Genomic DNA, 16,783 nt, shown 5'->3' on the forward strand with positions numbered 1-16,783 from the left:
GAAAAGAGCGATACACGTAATCAATTTTTTATTTTTTTTTTTTTTGGTTTTGTTGTTGAAACCAGAGAGAACATCTCCCAAAATTGAATTGGGCTACTACTCAATGGTGGCTTTGTATTGACAACCTTTGGAAGGAGAAACAACGCAGCAGTCTCAATTGAAGCAAATTCAGCATACGTGTTGGGATTGACTTTCAGTAACCCCTTGCACACTGGACACGAATTGAAGAATTTATGAGGAAATACTCAAACGTGGCACTCACGTAGCACACGCGGTCAATTTTTCACAAAAGTGAATCTACGGCTGTCTCAGCTGCGAATCTATCGATATTAATTCACGTTCACAATTGACCGTTATTAGTTATATACTCGACCTCTATAAATTGCAAGTCACAAGTTGCCCGACTCAAATTTCGTCTTCTGCTTCAGACTGTAGACGGTGCCTTCTATGATAATCATCAATCGCTTTCTCTTGCGCTCTAAACACCCCATCTAATAATGTTGTTGACGTTTCTTCATCATAACTGCATCTGACTAGAAGGGAATGCAAATATATTATAACTGAGAACAACACTGTAGTGATTGTATATCCAACGAATACCAAAGTTTTGGTTGCTGATTTCTGCCATTCTGGAACCTCCTTCGTTTGGAATCCTTGATCTGTTTCACGCAAACTGGTCGCAGTACTGGTGACATCTTGACGATTGTTGGCTTCTTGTACTTGTGTTCGTGATCGATTGCTCAAGCCTGAAAACAGCAAGGACGCCTCGGGCTCTGGTGAAGACAAGTCGTTCCAAGGCTCATTGTCTTGTATAGGACCAATATTTTGAACTAATGAAGCGCCATTTCTTTCATCAGAAGGCGATGACGTCAGGCCATCGCCATTCAATGAACGATCTGTGTTGGACATTAGCTTGCAAGATATGATCTTTTCCTTGCTTTGTGCTTCGAAGTGAAGATCTGGGGGAAGGGGAATTGGGGGGCGGCGAAGTAATGGGTAGCTTAAGCAAACAGATTCTTGCTAGATGGTCCGTGCAAAAGAGAGTTCACTAATAGTTCCACTCGATCGTCGCTGAAGCAATTGGACTCAAGAAAGAAATAGATACCTTCGGACTTCGTCTTCGTGAATGTCTTTTCCACATGTGATTTTTTTGTTTTTTTTTTTACTTGTTAATTATCCGCTCATTTACGATCAAATCCGCAACCTACATAGTCACTCTACACTGAAATTACTCTCCACTTAAAAACTCCTTTATTCCTCTGAAACTATACAAGAATACACACTTAGGCGTTGTATTTGAAGTATGGGAATTGTCTCAAGTTTTCTTCCAAGTTACCCTTCTTTGACAAGAATTTAACGTAAGCACCGTCATCGAGAACTTCACCGTTGTTCTTCTTGGCAACGTACTCTTCCCTGTTCAATGGAGTGAAACCCCACTTCTTTGAGATGATGATTTTTTGCTGACCTGGGAACTTGTATCTGGCTCTTCTCAAACCTTCAATGACAACGTCCTTGTTGGAGTCCTTGGTTCTAGCAGACATGATGATTTGTCCAATAGAGACTCTAGCAGCCAAACCGTGTGGTTTACCCCAAGCACCTCTCATACCTTGTTGCAATCTATCTGCACCGGCACATGACAACATCTTGTTGATACGCAAAACGTGGAATGGGTGTACTCTGACTCTCAAGTGGAATGAATCTCTACCTGAAATCTTGGTAATGTATTTGTTGGCACAGATACGTGCAGCTTCCAAAGCTTCGGATGACAATTGTTCTAATTCGTTGGAGACCAAGTGGACACACAATGGGAACTCGTCAACTGGAGCCTTCTTTCTACCCAAGTCATAGATTCTAATCTTGGCGTCTGGGACAGCTCTGTTGTATCTAGACTTTGGGTATGGCTTGTTTTTACAGTATCTGTAACATCTAGCTGGTCTTCTAGCCATTTTGTCTTCAAGTACTTGTTAGTAATAGATTCGATATATGTGACTAATGTTGGGAATGGGAAAGTATTTATATAAATTCACAATGCGGCAAATTTTTATTTTTTTTTTGCTTACAAATCGAAAGCTGCAAGTGTGAGACATTGTACTGTGGGATGACCACTCTATGTTCTAAAGTAAAGTCCGCCTGATCCCGGTGTTTAATGTATCTCCTGCGCTGACATCCCTTCCATGTTTTCTCCCTTTCTTTAATGCACTCACATACCTTAGTTAACCGTAGTTTGGTGTAAGAAGTAGAATGAATATTTCGTATGGTTTAATTTTTTCCAATCTTTTGTGCGGGAGTAGATACTGGTGAGAGAAACACACTAACAAATGAAAAACAAATATTTAGTCACGTGCTTAGGGCTATACCCGTGAAACGAGGAGATCACAGGAATCATCTCATCGCTTCACAAAGTAGTTGGACAACACAGTTGGTCGTCCATAGAGAAGCAACCAGATATGGGCAGATACAGTGTAAAGAGATACAAAACAAAGAGAAGAACGCGGGACTTGGACTTGATCTACAATGATTTATCTACTCCGGATTCTATAAACAAATTAAAGAACCAACCTTTGGATGAGTACAAACCAGGTTTAGGACAGTATTATTGCATAGAATGTGCCAAATACTTTGAGAATCAAATAAGTTTGGATAGACACCAAAGGTCCAAAATCCACAAGCGAAGGGTCAAGCTACTCAAAGAACGGCCGTACACGCCATTGGAAGCTGAAGCTGCTGGTGGAGTCAACATGCAAAAGTTTATTGCATCTGTGGAGAAATACAAGCAATTGGAGGAATTCAAAGCAGCAAATAAGGATGTTTATGCAGCCGTAAACAATCAGAGGAAAGATACATTGGAAGCATTGATAACGGGTGTTCCATCGGAAGAGTTTCAAAAACAGCAACAGCAACAGCAACAGCAACAGCAACAGCAAAAAGCAGAAGTAGAGGCTCAACAGTTGAACCCTCTTGAGCCAGTGGAGGTAATGGAGTCAGAGGTCATTATGAAGGAATAGAACCATAGTTTGGGAAAGCAGAGGACTTTTTTATTGTTGGATTGAGAAAACACGCAACTTGACCTGTAATGAAGAGCAGTATCGTGCACTTGCTCACGAATCCTAAGAAAAGCACTTTGGGAGCTAAAGAGTGGCAGATTGATTGGAGCTTCCACTGAGCACGATATGGCAGATCAGATCGTGTTTGCTTCCATCTAGGTATAATAGGTGGCTGTAATCTCGCTGGATGACTCGTGTGCGTATTCAACCAAAGTGAGAATCTGTTCTATAACTATTCTCTTTGCACTTAATATAGTATATATTGAAATGGTCGTCACTGTATTTGAAAGTGGAATTGTAGATCTCTCTGGATGTATGATAGAAGATTGTAGTGCGGCGTTTTATTGCACCCGCACCAATTCTTCGATCCTTTTCCCAACATTTTATAATATTACGAGTTGGCTGTATTGCAATGAGGTTGAAACTAAAGTCGGATAGTGGCGTCTCCACAATCAGAGTCGACCAAGACAGGTTATTCAAAGATTTTCTCGCAGACATCAAAACCAACACCGACCTACATACCGATATCTCGGAGTCCATCAGTGTTATAAAGTCAGGATTTCCACCAAAACCTATTGACTTGACTTACGACGAGGACACCAAACTACTAGACAAGCATATCAAAGATGGAGACCAGTTGAGTATAGCTTTTGTATCGAACAAGCGTGCATTGTCTCCAGGACTGGATGTAAACACCGCTGCCACGCCACTCAACAGATCTGAAGACGAGACGCAGAATGTTATTAATAACAAGAAACGTGATTTGAGAGAGGATATCCCCGCTGTATACATAGAACTGATGAACAAGTACTTGATACTACGAAACATCCCCGATGACAATTCTTGCTTGTTTAATTCAATATCGTACGCAATCTCAGGCTACGACTCTTACAATACGTTTTCGCCGCCACAAGAATTGAGAAAAGTGGTAGTTGATTATGTGGACAAAGATCCAGAACTATATTCTGAGACAGTTCTAGGCAGACCTCGAAGCGATTATTGCCAATGGATTTTGAAGAAAGATAGTTGGGGTGGTGCCATTGAACTAGGCATTTTAGCCGACTGGTTCGACATTCGCATCACTTGTATTGACATAGAGCTGGGGAATTTCATCAAGATAGAGAATGAGGCAAAAAAGCCATCCAAGTTTATATTGTTGATCTATAGTGGAATCCATTATGATATTTTGGCACTTAGTGACGAAGTCTCGACAAAGAACAAGGATCGTGATGAGTGCTTATTTCAGATCGACGACTTCAGGGAAAAAGCTATTATTGAAGGTGCTGAGAAATTGTGTAAATTGCTACAGGAAAAGGATTACAGTACAAATACAACGACTTTTAGGGTACGTTGTTTGGACTGCTATCTGATATTGGTTGGAGAACTTGGTGCATCCAAGCATGCTGAGCAAACTGGGCATTTGAATTTCGGCGAGGTGAAAAAAAAGTAGAAGAAGGTCGAGGAAGACTTTGTATATTTAGAATAGAAGTTAGAGGGTAGTTACATTATTCAATCTTCATCCAAAATATCCCCATATGATGAGCAGAGTTTTCTCTCCATAAGTCAGGGTCAAGGCGAAAGAGGTCAAGGCGAAAGAGGTCAAGACGCCGAAAAAAAATAGGGAAGAAAAAAATAAAAAAAAATCTGATCTTTCGATATTTCGAGAAATTCAAACACCCTAAAGACTCAACGATTACCAGTTCAACCTAGTGTCCACAGTTGCAAGTGTTTTGAATTGATACGTGTTAGGACCCCCAAGTTCATCATCTAACAAACAATGTCGACATCAACTGAATTATTTTGTATGTATATGTCGTTGTCCCTTTTTATTTTCTTCTGAACATTCTTTACTAACATTCACTAGGTCGTTTTCCTAGATCGGTCGAACTCATACAAGACTTTGAGGATATTACTCCAAGTCCGAAGGCGCAAAGTGAGTGCAGATGTGCCCTTTACTCAGGTAATGGACAGGTATTTGCATATACACAGCCGACAGAGGTTGTAATATTGGACACCTCAAGTCTAGCTAAACTTTATCATCGCATCGACATACCTGATGTATTTGATTTAAGCTTTTCGCCAAAGGGAACATACTTGTGTCTTTGGTGCAAGCCTGTGCTTTTGAATAAAGAGGATGGAACATGGAACAAGAACTTGAAAATTTTCAACATCAAGTCAAAAGCAATTGTTGCTGAATGGAGTGCTAAGCACCAAAATGGGTGGAAGCCTCAATTCACTAGTGAAGAGACTTTGTTGAGTAGAGGGCTCAATAACCGTGAGATTCAATTTTTTGAATTGAAAGCTGATAGCGATGCCGCAATCAATATGAACCAGCCTTCTTTCAAGTACAAGGTTGAGGATGCCAAGGGAACCTTCCAGAACTTTCAGATTTCTCCAGGCAGAAACCCTAGCGTGGCTGTTTTCATTCCAGAGAAATCAGGAAAGCCGGCCAATGTGCTGATTTACAACATACCTAATTTCAATCAGCCAGTTTGTTTCAAGAATTTTTTCAAAGCCGAAAGATGTTCGTTGAAATGGAACTCATTGGGTACTGCATTATTAGCATTGGCATCAACTGATCACGATACTTCGAACAAGTCATACTATGGAGAAACCAACCTCTACTTGTTAGGTATCGCTGGTGCTTATAACTCAAGAATTGATTTGACTAAAGAAGGGCCAATCCATGACATAACTTGGTCACCAACTGCTCGTGAATTTGCAGTTTCGTACGGTTATATGCCTTCCGAAACAACTTTCTTTGATGCCAGAGGCAATGCTATTCATTCCTTGCCCACAGCATCAAGAAATACTATCTTGTATTCACCTCATGCCAAATTTGTGTTGGTAGCGGGATTTGGAAACTTGCAAGGTACTGTTGATGTTTACGATCGTCAAAACAAGTTTTCCAAAGTTGTGTCATTCGAAGCTTCAAATACTTCAGTTTGTGAATGGTCTCCATGTGGTCGCTTCATTTTGACAGCCACTACTTCCCCGAGGTTGAGGGTTGATAATGGTTTGAAGGTATGGCATGCCAGCGGGAAACTCATCTATTTGAAAGAGTTTCCTGAATTGTATTCAATTGGATGGAAGCCACAGGATTTATCGCTCTTCCCACCATTGAAGACCTTGGAGCCAGCTCCAGAAGCGCATGAATCTGCCAAGGAATACACTGCCAAACGTGAGGCAGTAACCAATTCAGCCGCTAAAAAGCCAGCTGGTGCATACCGTCCGCCACATGCACGTGGCGGTGCTGCACTGAGTTCAGCCTCTAGCTTGTATCAGAAAGAACTTGAAAATAACTTGAAAAACGGTACCCCACCACCTACACCACCACCAGGTTTGTCGAGAAACGGGGGTGCTAGGGTTAGAACAGTACCTGGAGCTGCCCCAGTTGTTGAGAAGGAAAGTAAAGCTGCTGCTAAAAATAGAAAGAAGAGAGAAGCTAAAAAGTCCAAAGATGAATCTCCTGCTCCATCCACATCTGGTGGCGAGCGCACCTCTACTCCTACTCCCCCAGCACCTGACTCCACCGGTGCGGGTGTGATTGGAGGTGTTGTTTCCGTAGAGGAGAAGAAAATTAGATCGTTGTTGAAAAAGTTGAGGGCAATTGAACAATTAAAGATGAAGCAAGCTAGTGGCGAGCCTTTAGAAGATACCCAAGTGGTGAAGATTTCAAAGGAGGATGAAATAAGATCTGAATTACTGACACTTGGATGGACGGAGTAGAAGTACTGAATTAACTAAAACTGGTATATAGGAGACTGCTCTCCAAACAATGTTAGACATTCCTTGTTTTGTATTTTTCGTAGGAAAGGCTCTGTATTTTGAAAGGAATAGCCAGTTTACCAAGTGTAGGAATTGTAAGTACAAACGAATGTTGAGAGAACATTGCCAAATATAAAAGTTTGCAACCAGTTTTGCACAAAATTGAAGTGAAAATATTTCTGTGTGTGGCATGCCATGGAACTTTGAATTGAGTACTTGTAGTAATCACTGACTTCTTAAAATACCAAGTTGCCTGCATGCAATCTATCTTCTTCTTACCTTAAACGTCGCTTCAACTATACCTTCATCTCTCCAAATCTTCAAGTCAAACGATACTACAGATCTAACGCTTTAAGTTTTTACGTGCGCCGTGGATAAAAAGAAATAAAAATGTAACAAGCAAAACACAACACATTTCCCTTTTTGGAAAAGTAATTGCCTTTTTCTGAAATTCTCGACAGTCAGTTTCGCGTTGGGTTATAATTCGGTACAGACACGATACTTCTCAATTTTAAGGCGACCTGCTTTGAAAAAGAAAAAAATATAAAAAATATAAAAAATAAAACTAGAAAAACACGCACCATTGTAAGAGCACAAAACCAAAGTGACGCAAGCAGGATATATTAATATACAGGATTTAAGTGAAAGGGGCGTGTTCGCGTTTCAGCGTGTCTTTTGCATTTCAATGTGGCTTAGTTAGCTGTGGATGAATTAGGGGGCGCTGTGTTCACCGATAGATTAAAGAAGCCTCGAGATGAATATTGCAATGTGTCATTACACGTATTTCTTCATAGGAGATCCAGAACTAAAAAGTTGATCGAGGAACTACACTAGGGTTCAAATGAGTTGTGTGAAGAATGTAGGAATCAACTGAACCCTTTTTTTTTTTTTTAAAAACAAGGTGAAAGTTGAGGCCGAAGGGCCGATTAACCCACGGATGCAATTATCCTTGCCGACGTTATATGTTCACCGGCATACTTTTGGGTCAAGCTGATAACGGAAACATCGACCGTGTCTAATTGTACGCCGATGACAACGATGATCTAAAGAACGCGTTGTTGTTTAAGCAGAAGTTGTTCTCGGGTGAGATACACAAAACGCAAAATGTTGCTAAAGTTTTCACGGGAACACGCAAGATAGGCGGCAAGCTAGAGCTAATGAGTAGAGATCAGCGTAGTCTTGGGTGCATATTTCTTTGAATTTTGGTGGCATTCACGTCGATAATCTGCCTCTCATTTTTCCACCACCACAAAGCTTAATTGAAACTTTATTGTTAACAATTTCAGTATGATATGAATCGTATTGTGGATACAACAAACACACATTGATATATATCAATCTGAAACCAATGGAATCGGAATCTATCTCGAAATCCGCTCGTTGTTGCCTCATAGTTTGCTTTCTCTTTTCTTTGGCAGATTTGAGCTTTTTTTTTTATTTTATTTTTTTTTTTTTGCTTTGATCTCAAACTTCCACTCCTGAATAATTTGAAGTTAACTTTTTTTCTTTTTACTTTACTCTTCTTCCTTTTTTTTTTTACCACGAACGTTTATCTATCACAACAAATACACATCTTTTACTTCTGGATCACTTTCCCATCGACCAATTCATCGAAGTCGTTTTTATTCATTCGCTAGAGAAAGCTCAATTGCTAGACAACGAGAGACAGTGAGATCGGGAACATCACTTGACTAAAAGGTATGTAAATTTTTTTTTATTTTTTTTTTATTTTATGATTTAAAAATAGAGAAAGAATTCGAAAGGATGTTTCAACAGAAAGGATAGATTCTGGTACGAGGTAGAGACATATTCACTTCCAAGCACACTTTCATTTTCACACACACACACATGTATACACACGCACCCACAGCTGTACTTCAATTCATTAGATGGTGAAGTTCTGGTTCTCACTGCCATCAACCAAAGTAGTGTCATTTTGCCAAAAAAATAAAAAAAAAATTGATATTTTTACTTTAAGGGGGGGGAGAGAAAGACAATTATGTTTTTGAGTAATTTCTCGACTACATACAGGAATTGGAATCCACACACTACCTTTCTGTTCCTTTTGCATACCTAACTGCTTGATGCTGCAGTTTGCAAATTATATTGAAGGAAGCTCTTACAGTTTGTGCATAGCACATACAGCATTCAAGGAAAAGCAAAGTTCAATGGACAACCAATTTTGCACGCCATAGCCATCATGTGCTTATACCACTGCTACCTTTTCATTTTTTTGGTGTTGAAATTCTTCGTGTCTCAAAATCAAAAGAGCAACACACAAACATGAAACAATAGTTGAATATGAAGAAGAAAACAAAAAGAAATTTTTTTATGGTTGCTATTATTGTGCATCCCCTTTCAGTTCAACAAAATCATTACTACTACTACTACTACTACTATTACAATATAACCCATCTTGCATTACATACATTATCCCATTCAACCCGATTTGTCTAAACACTTTTGTTTTCTTCGAGGAAAAATTCTATTTTTACAAACACAAAGAACAGAACGTGTTACTCGTGTGTGTGTGTCTGTTGCCAATAAAAAGAATAATAGCCCAAGATAACGTACAAAAAAAAAACAAACAAACCTGAAAGTAAAATAAATTTTTGACATCTGAAATCGGGCTGTGGATTTTTTTTTTTTTTTTTAAACAGGGAACCTTTTTTTCTAGATTTCGTTCACTTTCATTCGGTTTTTATTTTTTTTTTACTTTCACCTTCACACATTTTACACTTGATCTGGGATATCTTCAACGGAATCAGCTCATCAAGAAAACGTTGGAGGTTAGCTTTGAAAGGACTGAAATCACAATCGCTTCATTACATCAAACAGTCTAGTTTTTACTTTTCGTCCCGCTCGATTCCAATAACATACACCTTCATATCGTGTCTTCTTTTTCTTTAATTTGAGGTGCTCGTCGATCGCATAGTGATAACGGGATTACTAACAGTTTTAGATGTCGTATAACGATAATAATCACAACTACTACGACCCTAATCAGCAGGGTGGTGTGCCTCAAGAGGGGTACTACCAACAACCTTACGATATGAGTCAACAACAACCACAACAACCTTATGATGATATTAACCAACAACCACATCAACAAGACTACTACGATCCAAATGCTCAATACCATCAACAACCATATGACGTGGATGGGTACAATGATCCAAACCAATATGGAGCTCATCCAATGAATGCACAAGGCTACAATGCTGATCCAGAAGCTTTTTCAGACTTTAGTTACAATGGTCAAGCTCCCGGCACACCTGGGTATGACCAATATGGAACACAATACACCCCATCACAAATGAGTTATGGTGATCCAAGATCTTCGGGAGCTTCGACGCCTATCTATGGTGCTCAGGGCCTGGGCTATGATCCAACTCAATTTCAAGTATCATCGAACTTGCCTTATCCAGCTTGGTCTGCTGATCCACAAGCACCAATCAAGATTGAACATATTGAGGACATTTTCATTGATTTAACAAACAAGTTTGGTTTCCAAAGAGACTCCATGAGAAACATGTTTGATTACTTTATGACGTTGTTGGATTCGAGATCTTCTCGTATGGCTCCAGCTCAAGCTTTGTTGAGTTTGCACGCTGACTACATTGGAGGTGAGAATGCAAATTATAGAAAATGGTTCTTTTCCTCACAACAAGATTTGGATGATACTTTAGGTTTTGCCAACATGACTTTGGGAAAGATTGGTAGAAAGGCAAGAAAGGCTTCCAAGAAGTCCAAGAAAGCTAGAAAAGCTGCCGAGGAGCACGGTGCTGATGCCGATGCTTTAGCCAATGAGTTGGAAGGTGATTATTCATTGGAAGCTGCTGAAATTAGATGGAAGTCCAGAATGAACACCTTGACACCAGAAGAAAGAGTTCGTGATATTGCTCTTTATTTGTTGTTGTGGGGTGAAGCCAATCAAGTTCGTTTTACTCCAGAATGTTTGTGTTATCTTTACAAAACTGCTGTTGACTACTTGGAATCACCTTTGTGCCAACAAAGACAAGAACCAGTTCCAGAAGGTGATTATTTGAATCGTGTCATCACTCCATTGTACAGATTCCTCAGATCTCAAGTTTACGAAATCTACGAAGGTAGATTTGTCAAGCGTGAAAAGGACCACAACAAGGTTATTGGTTACGATGACGTTAATCAATTGTTCTGGTACCCTGAAGGTGTGTCAAGAATCATTTTCACTGATGGTACGAGATTGATTGATATTCCTAAAGAAGAGCGTTACTTGAGATTGGGTGAGGTTGAATGGAGCAACGTCTTTTTCAAAACTTATAAAGAAATCAGAACTTGGTTGCATTTTGTTACCAACTTCAACAGAATTTGGATCATTCATGGATCAATCTACTGGATGTATACTGCCTACAACTCCCCATCTGTTTACACAAAACACTATGTTCAAACCATTAACCAACAACCACTTGCCTCGTCAAGATGGGCTGCCTGTGCCATTGGTGGTGTCATTGCTGCGTTTATTCAAATCCTTGCTACACTTTTTGAGTGGATGTTTGTTCCTAGAGAGTGGGCAGGTGCTCAGCATTTGAGTCGTCGTTTGGTGTTTTTGATTTTGATTTTCCTTTTGAACTTGGTGCCAGTGGTGTACACTTTTTACATCTCCGGATTAACGTTGTATTCCAAATCTGCATATGCCGTTTCAATTGTTGGATTTTTCATCGCAGTGGCAACGATTGTGTTTTTTGCTCTCATGCCATTGGGTGGGTTGTTTACCTCGTATATGAACAAACGCTCAAGGAGATACATTTCGTCACAAACTTTCACAGCCAGCTTTGTCAAGTTGAGAGGGTTGGACATGTGGATGTCTTACTTGTTGTGGGTTGTTGTTTTCCTTGCCAAGTTGGTTGAATCTTACTTCTTCTTGACTTTGTCGTTGAGAGATGCTATCAGAAACTTGTCAAAGACCACAATGAGATGTACTGGTGAAGTTTGGTACGGTGATGTTGTTTGTAAGCAACAAACCAAGATTGTATTGGGATTGATGTATGCTGTTGACTTGTTGTTGTTCTTTTTGGATACTTATTTGTGGTACATTATCTGTAACTGTATCTTTTCCATTGGTCGTTCATTCTACTTGGGTATTTCAATCTTGACACCATGGAGAAACATTTTCACCAGATTGCCAAAGAGAATCTACTCAAAGATTTTAGCCACTACTGAAATGGAGATCAAGTACAAACCAAAGGTTCTTATTTCACAAATTTGGAACGCCATTGTTATTTCCATGTACAGAGAACATTTGTTAGCTATTGACCACGTTCAAAAATTGTTGTACCATCAAGTTCCATCTGAAATTGAAGGTAAGAGAACTTTGAGAGCACCCACTTTCTTTGCTTCTCAAGATGACAACAACTTTGAAACTGAATACTTCCCAAGAAACTCCGAAGCCGAAAGAAGAATTTCATTCTTTGCGCAATCATTGGCTACACCAATGCCCGAGCCTGTCCCTGTTGATAACATGCCTACTTTCACTGTTTTCACTCCACATTACTCTGAAAAGATCTTGTTGTCATTAAGAGAAATCATCAGGGAAGATGACCAGTTCTCAAGAGTTACGTTGTTGGAATACTTGAAACAGTTGCATCCGGTAGAGTGGGATTGTTTTGTCAAGGATACAAAGATTTTGGCCGAAGAAACAGCTGCTTATGAAAATGGAGAAGACCCTGAAAAGGAGTCAGAGGATGGATTGAAATCAAAGATTGATGACTTGCCATTCTATTGCATTGGTTTCAAGTCTGCTGCTCCTGAGTACACTTTGAGAACAAGAATCTGGGCCTCATTGAGATCGCAAACTTTATACAGAACAGTTTCCGGTTTCATGAACTATGCCAGAGCTATTAAGCTTTTGTACAGAGTTGAGAATCCAGAATTGGTTCAATATTTCGGCGGTGATCCAGAAGGGTTGGAATTGGCTTTGGAGAAAATGGCTAGAAGAAAGTTTAGATTTTTGGTATCGATGCAAAGATTGTCTAAGTTCAAGGACGATGAAATGGAGAATGCTGAATTCTTATTGCGTGCTTACCCAGACTTGCAAATTGCTTTCTTGGATGAAGAACCAGCTTTGAATGAGGACGAAGAACCAAGAGTTTACTCTGCTTTGATTGATGGTCATTGTGAAATGTTGGAGAATGGTAGACGTCGTCCTAAATTCAGAGTCCAATTGTCTGGTAACCCAATCTTGGGTGATGGTAAGTCTGATAACCAAAACCATGCTATTATTTTCCACAGAGGTGAGTACATTCAATTGATTGATGCCAATCAAGATAACTACTTGGAAGAATGTTTGAAGATTAGATCCGTTTTGGCTGAATTCGAAGAGTTGAATGTCGAACATGTCAACCCATACTCTCCTGACTTGAAGTCTGAAGACCCATTGAACGAAAAGAAGGCACCTGTTGCCATTTTGGGTGCTAGAGAATATATCTTTTCTGAAAACTCTGGTGTTTTGGGTGATGTTGCAGCCGGTAAAGAACAAACTTTCGGTACTTTGTTTGCAAGGACCTTGGCTCAAATTGGTGGTAAATTGCATTATGGTCATCCTGATTTCTTGAATGCTACATTCATGTTGACTAGAGGTGGTGTTTCCAAAGCACAAAAAGGGTTGCACTTGAACGAGGATATTTATGCTGGTATGAATGCCATGATGAGAGGTGGTAAGATCAAGCATTGTGAATACTACCAATGTGGTAAAGGAAGAGATATGGGGTTCGGATCCATTTTGAATTTCACAACCAAGATTGGTGCTGGTATGGGTGAACAAATGTTGTCGAGAGAATATTACTACTTGTCTACTCAATTGCCATTGGATAGATTCTTGTCATTCTACTACGGTCATCCAGGTTTCCACATTAATAACTTGTTTATTCAATTGTCTTTACAAGTTTTCATGTTGGTGTTGGCAAACTTGAACTCGTTGGCACATGAATCGATTATTTGTTCCTATGATAGAGACGTTCCTGTTACTGATGTGTTGTATCCATTCGGTTGTTACAACATTGCTCCTGCGGTTGACTGGGTCAGACGTTATACTTTGTCCATTTTCATTGTCTTTTTCATTTCGTTCATTCCTTTGGTTGTTCAAGAGTTGATTGAAAGAGGTGTTTGGAAAGCTGTTCAAAGATTCGTTAGACATATTGTCTCGTTGTCACCAATGTTTGAAGTGTTTGTTGCTCAAATCTATTCATCATCCGTCTTTACTGATTTGACTGTTGGTGGTGCCAGGTATATCTCAACCGGTAGAGGTTTTGCAACTTCAAGAATCCCATTCTCCATTTTGTACTCACGTTTTGCTGATTCTTCCATCTACATGGGTGCTAGATTGATGTTGATTTTGCTCTTTGGAACAGTTGCTCATTGGCAAGCTCCATTGTTGTGGTTCTGGGCATCATTGTCTTCTTTGATTTTCGCTCCATTTATTTTCAACCCACATCAATTTGCTTGGGAAGACTTTTTCATTGACTACAGAGACTTTATTAGATGGTTGTCAAGAGGTAACACCAAATGGCACAGAAACTCATGGATCGGTTACGTTAGACTTTCGAGATCTCGTGTTACTGGTTTCAAGCGTAAGTTGACTGGAGATGTTTCAGAAAAGGCTGCTGGTGACGCTTCAAGAGCCCATAGATCCAATATTTTGTTTGCCGATTTCCTTCCAACCTTGATTTACACTGCTGGTCTTTTCGTTGCCTATACATTCATCAATGCTCAAACAGGTGTATATAACTATCCTTATGAGGTTGCTGGGTCTACTGATGTACAAAAAGTCAATTCTGTTTTGAGACTTGTCATTTGTTCATTAGCCCCAGTCGTTATTGATTGCGGTGTCTTGTTTGGATGTGTTGGTATGGCTTGTTGCGCTGGTCCAATGTTGGGCTTGTGCTGTAAGAAGACTGGTGCTGTTATTGCAGGTATTGCTCACGGAATTGCCGTCATTGTTCATATTGTCTTTTTCATTGTCATGTGGGTCACTGAAGGTTTCAACTTTTCCAGAATGTTATTGGGTCTTGCCACCATGATATACGTGCAAAGATTATTGTTCAAATTCTTGACGCTTGCGTTCTTGACTAGGGAATTCAAGAATGATAAATCCAACACTGCATTTTGGACTGGTAAATGGTACAACACGGGTATGGGATGGATGGCATTCACCCAACCAAGTCGTGAGTTTGTTGCCAAGATCGTTGAGATGTCGGAGTTTGCGGGTGATTTCATTTTGGCTCACATTATCTTGTTCTGTCAATTCCCAATCTTGTTTATTCCATTGATTGATAGATGGCACTCGATGATGTTGTTTTGGTTGAAGCCATCTAGGTTGATCAGACCACCAATTTACTCATTGAAGCAAGCCAGATTGAGAAAGAGAATGGTGAGAAAATACGTTACCTTGTATTGCGCTGTGCTTGTCTTGATTGTTGTTATCATTGTTGCTCCAGCCGTTGCCTCACAAGCTATCAGCATGGATCAATTCGCCAACATTGGATCCAAGGGTTCAATTACTGCTGGGTTGTTCCAACCAAGAAATGTATCAAACAATGATACTGGTACTATGAGACCAAAGTCATACACATGGTCTTACTTGAGTCAAAGATACACAGGTAAAACTACTGCTTACTCCACAAATGATTTTAGATAAGCGTTGGTGGTTCAGATAGGTGGGTTCAATAATCCAGCTATTGTGTATTTTGTTTAGTTTTGAAGTTTGATATTTATAGATAAATTAGTGAAGAATCACTTTGTATTGTTGAGAGGAGCCTAATGTAGAGAGAAAGAGAGAGAGAAAGAAAGAGAGAGAGAAGAAAAATCACAACAGACAATCTTCAGGGACCAGGGATTACTTAGGACCACTGCCATAACAACAGCTACATACACTCCACAATGAGTTTCTTACGAGGCAAGGACATCCCACTATCTACGGAGATCTTGTTGGGACTTCTAACTACAATCAGCGCGTTTTTGTTTGTCATCAAGTATCGAATTTACAAAGACTCGCAAGCGGCAGGTGGATCTGAGGAATTGAATTTTCATGAAATCTTGGTACCGTATATCCAATTGGTTCCAAGCACTACTTTGTTCCATCCATGGGTGATTGCGCTGGCCATATTTGCAGAGGTATCTATCGTATCGTTTATTTTTTCATTCCTGGTCTTGTTTATCGGCAGCAGATTTGTTGAGAAGTTTTGGGGGCGTGTTGAAGTGATTAAGTTCGTGTTTGTGTTGGGAAGTGTGACCAACTTGATCACTGTTTTGATTGCCATTATATCCAACTTGATTAGAGAAGATGCCAAGAATATGAACTCACCATTGGGTGGTGGGATCTCGTACTATTTTGGATTCCTCGTTGTGTTTAAGCAATTGATTCCCGAGCACAATATTGTTTTGTTTCAAGGATTGGTCAACTTTAGAGTGAAGCATTTGCCATTTGCATTGTTAATTTTTTTGAGTGTTTGGTCCGCCGTTATTAGTAGATCGTTGTACCCTGCAGTGCCATCCACAGTGAGTTTCTTTGCTTCATTCGTCTACTTGAGATTTTTCCAAGCATTGCGTACGGATCCAATTTTGCCAGTTAGTTCCAACGACTCTAGCACTGGTTCAGTATTGATTGGAGATGCGTCTGATACATTCCAATTGGTTGAGTTCTTCCCTACCGTGACAAAACCGTACCTAGGTCCCATATTCAACCAAGTTTATGAACTTTCGGTACTTTTGGGAATTGTAACGCCATTCAACGATGAAACGGTTCAACAAAGTAATACAAGAGCACAAAAGAGACTGGAACAGGTGAATCAAAGTAACAAGAGTATTGCCAGTTCGGTGGCCGAAAGAAGACGGCAAATTGCCTTGCAGGTGATCGAAGATCGGATAAATAAGGAACATCCAAAGTAAGTAGACTTCAGTATTTGAAAAGCTTTGTATAGAATAGAAGAAGATCA

General features: G+C 39.8%; 7 protein-coding genes across 7 annotated transcripts; 5 read left to right on the forward strand and 2 right to left on the reverse strand. All coding sequences in view use genetic code 12, as the record gives it.

Moving 5' to 3' along the window:
- Positions 1 to 405: 405 nt before the first annotated feature.
- KGF57_000501 (uncharacterized protein) lies at positions 406 to 909 on the reverse strand (the record flags this gene model as incomplete). Its single annotated transcript, XM_051754578.1, has 1 exon — positions 406 to 909. The coding sequence occupies one exon, from the start codon at positions 907 to 909 to the stop codon at positions 406 to 408; it is 504 nt and encodes a 167-aa protein (XP_051610962.1).
- A 374-nt stretch (positions 910 to 1,283) lies between these two features.
- RPL10 (60S ribosomal protein uL16) lies at positions 1,284 to 1,946 on the reverse strand (the record flags this gene model as incomplete). The annotated part of the gene is made up of 1 exon (XM_051754589.1): positions 1,284 to 1,946. The coding sequence occupies one exon, from the start codon at positions 1,944 to 1,946 to the stop codon at positions 1,284 to 1,286; it is 663 nt and encodes a 220-aa protein (XP_051610963.1).
- Positions 1,947 to 2,447: 501 nt separating this feature from the next.
- On the forward strand, positions 2,448 to 3,005 carry KGF57_000503 (uncharacterized protein; the record flags this gene model as incomplete). Its single annotated transcript, XM_051754600.1, has 1 exon — positions 2,448 to 3,005. One exon carries the CDS (start codon positions 2,448 to 2,450, stop codon positions 3,003 to 3,005), a length of 558 nt encoding a protein of 185 aa, XP_051610964.1.
- A 451-nt stretch (positions 3,006 to 3,456) lies between these two features.
- Positions 3,457 to 4,494, forward strand: KGF57_000504 (ubiquitin-specific protease; the record flags this gene model as incomplete). The annotated part of the gene is made up of 1 exon (XM_051754611.1): positions 3,457 to 4,494. One exon carries the CDS (start codon positions 3,457 to 3,459, stop codon positions 4,492 to 4,494), a length of 1,038 nt encoding a protein of 345 aa, XP_051610965.1.
- A 327-nt stretch (positions 4,495 to 4,821) lies between these two features.
- KGF57_000505 (uncharacterized protein) lies at positions 4,822 to 6,773 on the forward strand (the record flags this gene model as incomplete). Its single annotated transcript, XM_051754622.1, has 2 exons — positions 4,822 to 4,846; positions 4,909 to 6,773. The coding sequence occupies 2 exons, from the start codon at positions 4,822 to 4,824 to the stop codon at positions 6,771 to 6,773; spliced, it is 1,890 nt and encodes a 629-aa protein (XP_051610966.1).
- A 3,001-nt stretch (positions 6,774 to 9,774) lies between these two features.
- Positions 9,775 to 15,486, forward strand: GSC1 (1,3-beta-glucan synthase; the record flags this gene model as incomplete). The annotated part of the gene is made up of 1 exon (XM_051754633.1): positions 9,775 to 15,486. The coding sequence occupies one exon, from the start codon at positions 9,775 to 9,777 to the stop codon at positions 15,484 to 15,486; it is 5,712 nt and encodes a 1,903-aa protein (XP_051610967.1).
- Positions 15,487 to 15,728: 242 nt separating this feature from the next.
- Positions 15,729 to 16,736, forward strand: KGF57_000507 (uncharacterized protein; the record flags this gene model as incomplete). Its single annotated transcript, XM_051754644.1, has 1 exon — positions 15,729 to 16,736. The coding sequence occupies one exon, from the start codon at positions 15,729 to 15,731 to the stop codon at positions 16,734 to 16,736; it is 1,008 nt and encodes a 335-aa protein (XP_051610968.1).
- Between the last annotated feature and the right edge of the window lie 47 nt (positions 16,737 to 16,783).

Source organism: Candida theae (genome assembly GCF_024610275.1).
Source record: "Candida theae strain CBS 12239 chromosome Unknown scaffold16, whole genome shotgun sequence".
In the NCBI taxonomy this organism is placed as follows: Eukaryota; Fungi; Ascomycota; class Pichiomycetes; order Serinales; family Debaryomycetaceae; genus Lodderomyces; species Lodderomyces theae.